At 34.1% G+C, this 9,996-nt stretch overlaps 1 protein-coding gene across 1 annotated transcript; it reads right to left on the bottom strand.

Moving 5' to 3' along the window:
• Positions 1 to 3,642: 3,642 nt before the first annotated feature.
• On the bottom strand, positions 3,643 to 6,051 carry LOC120580493 (zinc finger BED domain-containing protein RICESLEEPER 1-like). The gene is made up of 3 exons (XM_039834124.1): positions 5,335 to 6,051; positions 4,313 to 4,533; positions 3,643 to 4,213 (listed from the first exon to the last, which is right to left on the bottom strand). Exons 1-3 carry the CDS (start codon positions 6,020 to 6,022, stop codon positions 3,842 to 3,844), a joined length of 1,281 nt encoding a protein of 426 aa, XP_039690058.1. The 5' UTR covers positions 6,023 to 6,051; the 3' UTR covers positions 3,643 to 3,841.
• Positions 6,052 to 9,996: the final 3,945 nt, after the last annotated feature.

Here is a 9,996-nt window from a genome sequence, read left to right as displayed (position 1 = left end):
TCAAAGATCTCTAAATCCAACCCTCCATCACTCTTAGGTTACAAACATCTATCCATAAGACCCAAGTAATCTTTCTCTCCCCTTTAGACCCTCCCCACAAAAAATTAAGTTGAATCCTCACAAGCAAACACAATTGGCATTTACATAAAGGAAAGGAAAAAAAATCATAATAGAGTTAAGACCCGAGTTTAAAAGAATCACCCTCCCACCCAGACTAACAAACCTATTACTCCGTGAATTCAAGCGAGTTATCAGAGTATCCAACAAGGTTGCCAAGTAGACAATCTCTTATAATTAGCCGCAATTGGAAGACCCAAATACTTAAAAGGATAGTGAACTTTGTTTGCATTGGTGACTAATCGTTACTGTAAATAGATCAAAGTGGCAAAATTATTTTTGTTGTCCCTTAACTTAATTTCAAATAATTATTGTGTCATTTATCTTGTTTTCATGATATTTGGTTTATTTGCATATGGATTTTAAATTCCAAATCTAAGGTTTTATTTTTCTATGAGCTCTTAGTCTTCTAATTTATGGTCCTTCACTATGTTTGCATATGAATTTAAAAAAAAAACATAAATGGACCAAAATGACATAAAAAAGATGAAGAATTAAATTGTTATTTGAAATTATGGGAGCACAAGCGTAACTTTGCCATAAAATTATAAAAATGAGACAACAATTCTGCAACTTTGCAATCATTCAAGCAACTGCAATCGTTGATCCAACTCAAAAGGAGTTTGCAATCTTATTGTTGATTGTAGAAAACACTCATGAGATAAATCCAAAGTTAGAAGGTTACCTTATTGTCAGATGTTTAAAGGTGGAAGACAATATACGTTTTTGAGATGACAATGAACATGGTTCTTCCAAGAATATTCTCATAAATGTGAAAAGAAAAATAGAGGGCAATGTGAGTATTATTATAAGATGCCAAAAATCATAAATACATTTGTCAAAAAAAGAATCATAAATACAACATTTGTTGAAATGTTTGGATGAGGACAAATATGTCTCTAGATATAAAATGTTTTGTGATTCTAAAACAATATAATAAAAAAAACAAATGGTACACTATAGAAAGTTAAGTTTCTTGTTTTTTATGGTTCAACTAAACGTTCACAATCTTTCTTCGAGCATGTTATGTTAACTCACTGTACCCGAATCTCTTTTCACGAGTTCATGCTCAAGTAGAAAGATTGCATGTATTAATAAATCGTACTCTAATCCTTATTTGTGTTTTTTAGGTTAGTTCTTGAGAAAAATTGTTTGGAAAAACTGAATTGAATCATGAAAAGATCTTTGTTCTTGAACCTTATCTTAGATTCACATCATGTATTCTCTAAAATATTTTTCCACTACAAGGTGATGCACCATGCAATCCAGCTTTACGAGTAATGTGCATTCGTTGGATATCCCATGAATTTCATTTTGTTTAGGTAACACACTTTCTACCTAATCATCTTGTTTAGTATATTTTTTCTAAGAAATAAGATGTAACGTTTGTAAAAAATTTATACGTCAATCTAAAGGATGGGTAACTGATACCATAAGTGCTTTGACTAGATTTTTCATAATTATAAAACTATCTTCAACTAATATTATGTAAACTCTAGTATTGAGTTTATGAGAAGACACGCAAATGACGCAACTCATAGATTAGTAAATGTGACCACATATATATATATATATTTTTTTGACAAAGCAAATGCGACCATATTGTCATGCTTGTTTCCAAATCTTGGTAAATATATCAGATTTTATTAAACACATTTAAAGTAATGAAATGTTATGTTTACAAATTTATCCTTTTAACTTTGATCACAATTTCATTGATGAACAAGGTATCCACCTCCTTTAGAAAAAAAGTATACGTGACGGATCTATAGATGCTTTATGAGTGAAGGCAAGCATGCATAGTCGAACCACTGTAGTCTGTAGGTGTGCTTTATGCATTTTTCTGTACAAGTATATAATTTTTTTGGTACAAGGTGCTTTATGCATGCATTGAAGCTAAGCTAGCTAGGCCTGTAAAGTTACTCAATTGTTGTTTTACTAATTGACGATTTTTGTACGTTTGCACTGATCTGAAGATGCTCATGGGCGAAGGTATGTATGTACTCCCTTCGGTTACTATTATAAATAAAAATTGACTTTTTAAATTCATTCAATAAATGATGTATGTAGGCTTTAATGCAATGAATCTTAAACTATAGGCTTTAAATCGTTGTTCCCTTAATTGATGATTATTTTAGTTCAAAATCAAAGCACATGAACTAGCTTGCACAAAAAAAAAAAGCTAGCCTCCATGGAATTCGATTAACAAGTTCGGGAAATCTTATTTCCTCGTTTATCATTCCTTTTTCTTTATTGTTGATGGAAGTCCGTTACTTTTGATTAAATAGTAATCATACCTCTTTTAATAAAAACTTACTTCTTTTAATTGTTTAACCAATGTTTTTGAGATGTTGTTTAACATTATCCTAAAACAAAATTTTCTTTCATTAAAAAAAAAACATTATCCTAAAACAAATTTTTTTAAAATAATATATATTTTTAATGTTATTAAAAAAGATATTCCTTCAAAAAAAATTAAAAAAGATAAAAATTTATTTTATATTTATTATACTTTGAATGATAATCAAATTTTATTAAAAAGATTATTTATAATTTAAAAATGTTAGCATAATAAAAAAACAAAAAGACAGATACATAAGTGTCCGTCTTTATTAGAGCTGTCAAAACGGGCGGCCCGGCCCGACCGGGCCAAGGGCTTTTAAGGGCCGGGCTAAAAAGCCCGGTTTGAATATGGGCTGCAAAAAATGAGCCCGAGCCCGGCCCTCTTCGGGCTCCCGGGCTAACGGGCCAGCCCTGGCCCGTATTTTTTCTTCCCTTTTCCATTCTTTTAAGTACAAAACATACATAAATATGCCGGGCTAACGGGCCAGCCCGGGCCCGTATCTGTATTTTTTTTTTCTTCCCATTCTTTAAGGATTGAACATAATAACTTAAATATACACAAATAAATAGGCTAATAGTGAACAAATGATTGATCCAAGATAATAACAATTATCTATAGTAACATTAACACAAGTCACCAATTATTCAGAATGAAGATTCTAAATTCAAAATACTAATTATCCAAAATAAGTAATAACATAACAAAAGTTTTAATCCAAAAAGTCACTTAATCTTCTTCAAGGTTCACAATATCCACAGTACTATTTGATGCTTGTCCACTTCCACGAGTTTCATCTTCTTGAACATCATTGTTGTCATCGTATAATTCTACAAATTACAAAATTTGATTGTTAAATATAGAGATTAAAAAATCACTTCAGTATTGATAATTAAAAATAAATCAATTACTATGAGAATATCTTAGTATTGACTGTGTGACTGTGACAGAACCATAGGCTAGCCGGAACAATTCACAATATCTTAGTATCATAATAGTCAAACAGAATAATAGGAGTTAGGAGATACAGTACTGACTTCTTTGCACATGTCATCATCACACTATGCTGTTTAACTATACATTGCATTCCAGAACTTTGTAACAAGCTTTTATTGAAGGACATGAGTTTCAACTTACGTTAATATCAAACTAATTGCTACATAAACTTGATAAACTTAATGTAACAGTTAATATGCTTCAATTCAGGAACTATGCCATGAACTCCCCTGCTAAAAGACATGTTGCTTTTAATCTCTGTAATTGTTTGGTCTCAAGCAACATGTTGAGTCACTTGATAGGGGTGTACATCAATACATGGTAAATAAACTGAACTGATTTGAACCATATTAATGGTTCAGTACCTTAAAACCACTTCAGCCAGTTCTATTGACAATAATATAAACTATAAAACAATTGTAAAAATGATAGAACTATAAAAACCATACCTTCAAAACCATGTAACCAGCTACGTGCGCACAAGAGAGCCTGAACAGAATCATCTTTCATTGAACTTCTATACCTATTCACAACTCGGGCGCCAATACTAAACGCAGATTCTGATGCCACCGTTGTTATTGGAATACTCAATATATCGCAAGCCATCCTTGCAAGATTTGGACTTCTACGACTTCTTTCCTTCCAAAAAGCTAAGACATCAAATTCTTGAGATAGAGGCATCCGCAACTCATCTAAATAAGTATCAAGTTCTGATTTTCCGGTGTTGTTACTTGATTGGCTTTCATATTCTTCAAATTCCTACAAATCATCCAACCTAACCAAGTTACAAAATATTCATACAAACAAAAACAAATAATTAATAAAAGAATAAAATAAAGAAAGAATGTATGAACTTACATCATATGAAGATGATGTAATTCGAGTTCCTCCACCATAGCTAGGCTGGACTTGTGAAGAGCTTAGATTAGAAGGAATTCCATTCTTGATGTACTCGGAAAAAAGCTTCCCCAAAGTCATCTTAACTTTTTTCAACTTCTCCTCACTTGTGAGTGGGTCAAGTTTTTCATAAGCAAATTTCAAAAAGTTAAACTTTTTGGTTGGATCAAGAACAGCCCCAACTGCCAAAACAACATTATAGTCACTCCAATACTTATCAAATTTCACCTTCATATTTTCAGCCATTTTTTGAATTAAAAGATCTTCACTTGTCAAATAAGATCTTATGAGGCACTCAATCTTCCATATTTCACCAAAGTACAGATTTGATGTAGGATATGAAGAGCCAGATATCAAGTTTGTAATAGTGAAAAATGGCTTCAAAATCTCACACATTATTTCAGCCCTTCTCCACTCCTCACTTGTAGGACAACACTTAAAATTTGAATCCCGTAAACTTAAGCTATAAAATGCACGACGATAAACAAGCGCACTTTGTAGCATTATAAAAGTGGAATTCCATCGAGTAACACAATCTAATCTCAATCCTATGGTTGTATCAATATCACCAACAATTCTAACACATTCTGAAAAAAGTAGTGTTCGACTTTCTGTTACCCTCACATAAGCCACACTTTGCCTAATCTTATGCAAAGCATCACTAACTACCTTGAGTCCATCTTGAACAATGAGGTTCAAGATGTGAGCTGAGCATCTTATATGGAAAAATTCTCCATCAAGCAACAAACTATTTGATAAACCTAGATGCTCTTTCAAAAAGTTAGCCATACTGTTGTTTGCAGAAGCATTATCTAAAGTGATGGAAAAAAATTTCTTTTCAATGCCCCAATCATCTAACATTTCTAAAACCTTCAAAGCTAAATCTCGCCCACTATGTGGGGGTTCCATGTGAGCAAATGCTAAAATCTTACTTTCTAACTTCCAATTCACATTAACATAATGAGCAGTTAAAGAAATATAACCTTCATTGCTGCATGCCGTCCAACAATCAGAAGTCAAGCAAACTCTCCCTCGAATTTGAGCTAACTGTGATTTCAGCTTTTGTTTCTCATCACGATAAACATTCAAAATCTCTTTGGCTATTGTATTTCTACTAACGAAAACACAATCATCATTCAAAAACTTCTGGTATTCTCTAAACACCTTCCACTCAACCATATTAAATGGTGCACCATGTGTAATCATGATTCTAGCTAAAAATTCTCGATTAGCCATAGGGTCAAACTTTTTCTTTCTTAATTTTCCTTCAACATCAATCATCATTTCACCCACATCATGATTTTTTATAGTCTTGCTACAACTACGTACATGACGCTTTAAATGACTAGTTCCGCTTCCTGATTCACAAGTTAATAATTTGTGACACGCCTTGCATCTACATTTCTCTACTCCATCTACAATACCAACTTTCACAAGATATAGCCACACATCAGATGTTAGGGCTTTACCCTGGCTCTTGACCTTGCCCGTATCCTTGTCCTTAGCCTTAGCCTTGCCCTTACGCTTCTTATCCTTTGGATCAGAAGACACTTCTTGTGCATTTTGATCAATTAGTGCTACCGGTGGAATTTCCCGAGCTTGGCTCTCAATTTCCCCATCAACGCACATATTTTCATGACTTCCACTACTATCAATATCATTATCCCTCATATTTGAAGCACAAACAGATTGTAATTCCTGCAACATTATATGCCAAATTATAAGCCTAGAATAACGACTTCTAAACCAGAAATTCAATCATTAAAGATTACATATAGAATAACTACTCTATATCAATTCATTAAATATGATTACATAAGTATATTATATTTCAGCAGCTATTAATGTTATACTTCAATTTACATACATTGTAATAACTTCATCGATGAAGATTAAGAAAAGAAATACATTGTAATTGTAACACGACACGATGTTGTTGTTACTTCAATTTTAGCCAAGTATATTATACTACACAGTTCACTTCAATAACAAAAGAAATACGAACTGAATTAGAAATGTAGCTGTTAAGCCTAAATTAGAAACAATAGCTGCTGAGCCTGAATTAGAAATTAAGAAAATGATGAGGATCGAAGAAACTGCAAAAAAAGAAGAAACAAAGAAACTAACAAAACCAATAAAACGAAGAAAGGAAGCAATCGAACCTCTGAGCTGTGAGTGTGAGATGTGAGTGAGCTTCTGAAGATGGTGAGCTTGTGTGACCTGAGGGATGAGAGTGAAACGATACGATAGGGCTGAGAGTGAGACGAGAGGCTGAGACCTGATGGCTGCGATGCGACCTGAGGGCTGAGAAGTGAGTTCTGAAGATGGTGAGCTTGTGCGACCTCCGACCTGACCTGAGGGCTGAGATTAGATAGAAATGGAGCGGCGCCGGCGGCCGTAAAAATGAGAGAGTGAGAGGAGAGTGGAGCGGCGAGGAGAGTGAGACTGAGAGGAGAGTGTTGAGCGGCGGCCGTATACGTATTGCACGTAAGAGAGAGTGAGTGAGAGAGAGGAGAGTTGTTGAGTGAATTAGAATTAGGGTTTGTACTTTATTCTCTTTTCAATTCACTTGGGCCGGGCCGGGTCAAATCTCCAAATTGGGGCGGGCTGAGTCACACACACAACACAGACCACACAAAAAAAAAAAAAAAAAAACAGTTGTATTTTTTGCGGGCTTCCGGGCAGCCCGGAGCCCGGACGGGCTAGCCCTAACGGGCCAAGGGCTTTTACGGGCCGGGCTAAAAAGCCCTATTCAAATTTCGGGCTCCAATTATTCGGCCCAAGCCCTACATTTTATTCGGGCTTTCGGGCCGGCCCTTACGGCCCGGCCCATTTTGACAGCTCTAGTCTTTATGATTAAAAAATAAAGAAAATGTAATTTGGATGTTTGAAAGTCGGATTAACACTTCCCTGTATTTGCTTGGCACTTTTCAGCTTTTACCACACATGTTAAATTAAAATTATTTTCATTACTGTAGAATCACACCATGCTCCAATCCATATGGCTTAATTTAATGCACAATAGAATAAGATAACGTAATGATGAGATTAAATTTAATGAGGGTTGGACCGTTTCATAGACCATCATACCATTGGTGCAGTAAATTCCATCATTCCATTTTTTTTTTCCTTCTTACCTTCTGAATTTTCCATCATTAATTATTATCAGACTGACAAAATCACAGATAAAAAAACAAGAGACAAGAGGGAAAATCCTGAGAAGTTGATCAGAGTCTTCTTTCTTTCTATTCCTTTTGCCTTTCCTTTTGTTGCCCCACAAGTCTACAGTTTCTGACATCTTTACAGCGATTCATTCTCATTCACCTATCCTTTCTTGCAAATTGTCAACTATTGGCTGAGTTGATACTTCATATGGATTTTATCAGCAGCATTCAATTGGTTAGAGCGATCTAGTTGTAAATAGAGATGAGAATAGATTGATTCTGAAAGGTAACATACTACATCCATATATATTGGCCTATTCTAGTACATTCCTCTCTAAACATAAAATTCAATTTGACTAAATTACATAAGAAAGTTGTGGTAATTACAATTTTTTCACTCGACTCCAACCTAGCTTGGTTGGTAATGTAGATATTATTAGGTTAGACATTTTAATGTGGATTTAAATTTGAGCCTTTAGACTTGTGTGTATGTGAGTTTTAAATGATACTTATCATTTTGTCTATAAATTAAAAAGGAAAAACAAACCAAGTTGTTTGGACTCCAGTGACATTGAACTCCTTCCAAGGACGTATCTGAGGAATATCAGATTCGATTTTCAGGGGGAACAACGCTTGACTAGTGCGCATGTCTCTACGCATGAGCCGAATTAGTCGCTCACTGTTGGTGGGTCAGAAACAGATGCGAAAGCCAAAAAAAAAAAAAGGAAAAACAAGTTTGAGCTAGTTTTAAGGGACTTAATAATATATAGATTAGTTGTTAGGAACATTGCATAAAATATAGAGGGTCGAAGTTCGAACTCCGAACACCCCATTTATTCACTTTAAAGATAAATTTCTAACCATTATATTACTTAACAAAAAAATAAACATAGGAAAATATAAGTGAAAAAATTTGTTTGATTCATTAAATGTGTGTACAATGAGATTTACCGCTTCATCTGGTTGAACCAACCAATTTGATACAATTTTTAAAACATTGTATAAAACACCCTAGTTGATAAGGAAAATGATAGTGTTCTCAGATCTTATTCAATATCTTTTACCTTCTCATCTAGTTGAACCAGCCAATTTGATACGATTTTTAAAATATTGTATTAAGCACCATAGTTGATGAGGAAAATGACAGCATACTCTGATCTTATTAAAAAAAACTACTTGTCGGATTAATTCATAAATGCTTAACAATGAAAGAAATCCTATTAAGAAGAACACATATGTCAAACAAATAAGCCTATATATATATATATATAGTTCAAGCTTTACACTATGTTTGACACAAGAGAAAGATGACCGAAAGGATTCACAAAGGATAGAAAGTTTCTCGAAAAATGTTTCCACTGTTTGGTTACCTTGTCAAATAGGATGGAAAGAAGGATTTGGGTGAGCCTCATGTACTGATGTACAAACACCTTTCCTCCCAAAATCAGAAAGAAAGCTGAGAAAGCTATGAAATTGATAAAATTTACAAAATGGCTACTAGCCCATTACCCAATCCAACTCAACCCAAAAAATTAGTGGATAAAACCCAACTAATAGTATAACGGCTGGTTATCTTATGTAACGCCCACTTTCGTTTAATCGTTATTTAATCGAGTTTAGGCCATTATGTTATAATTATATAGTATATGCATGATTTTGATATGTTTTGATGATTTATGATGATTTGATCGATGACGTGTTAAGTTATGAGTTTTGGAAGATTTGATAAGGATATGAGAATTATTTTATTGTTAAATAAAATAAAGATTTGAAAATAATATTAAATATTTAGTTAAGGGTTGTTTTGATATTTTAGATAGTTTTGGGGGAGGAAGTGAGATAAGATAAGTAATTAGAAAAAGATATAAATAGGAGAAGACCTAATATTTTAGAAACTCTTTGTACGTGAAAACTTTTGGAAAAGGGAGAAAAAGCCAAGTCTAGAGGAACCAAGGTAGAGTGCTGCGATTTTCTTCATACAAGGTAAGGGTGAGACTAATAATTCAATAGCATTGATTGTTGTAATTCTGATGATTAGTTGACAAAGTTAGGATTGATTTAGAGAAGTTTTGGAATTAGGTCAAAACCCTAAAAATTGATGATCAAACGGTAAAACTTGTTTAGATTGATGTAGAAACCGTCCTTTAACCTTAGAACATGTTTAGGATGGATTATTGAATCAAAATTAGGCTTTGAACCATGTTGTGTGAAGGATTTTTGAGAAAAACCCTAGTCTGCCCGTGCTTCTGTTCATCGCTCGCCACGGCGAGTGATGATCTTCATCGCTCGCCACGCGAGCCCTTCCTTTTCGCCTCGCGAGTTGTTTGGTTCAACTCGCCATGGCGAGCAACCCCTCCTCGCCTCGCGAGCTTAGGCAGAGTGCATGTCATATTTTGTGTTTCGACCTTTTTAGTTGGACCTTGGATGCCTATGAGTGCCTGAACATACCTAGTATTGATTAGGAATGAATGTAGGATCAGA

The sequence above is a fragment of the Medicago truncatula genome, chromosome 1 (genome assembly GCF_003473485.1).
Source record: "Medicago truncatula cultivar Jemalong A17 chromosome 1, MtrunA17r5.0-ANR, whole genome shotgun sequence".
Taxonomy (NCBI): domain Eukaryota; kingdom Viridiplantae; phylum Streptophyta; class Magnoliopsida; order Fabales; family Fabaceae; genus Medicago; species Medicago truncatula.
The sequence above is the reverse complement of the archived record's forward strand: the minus strand, read 5'-3'. Positions and strand labels throughout refer to the sequence as shown.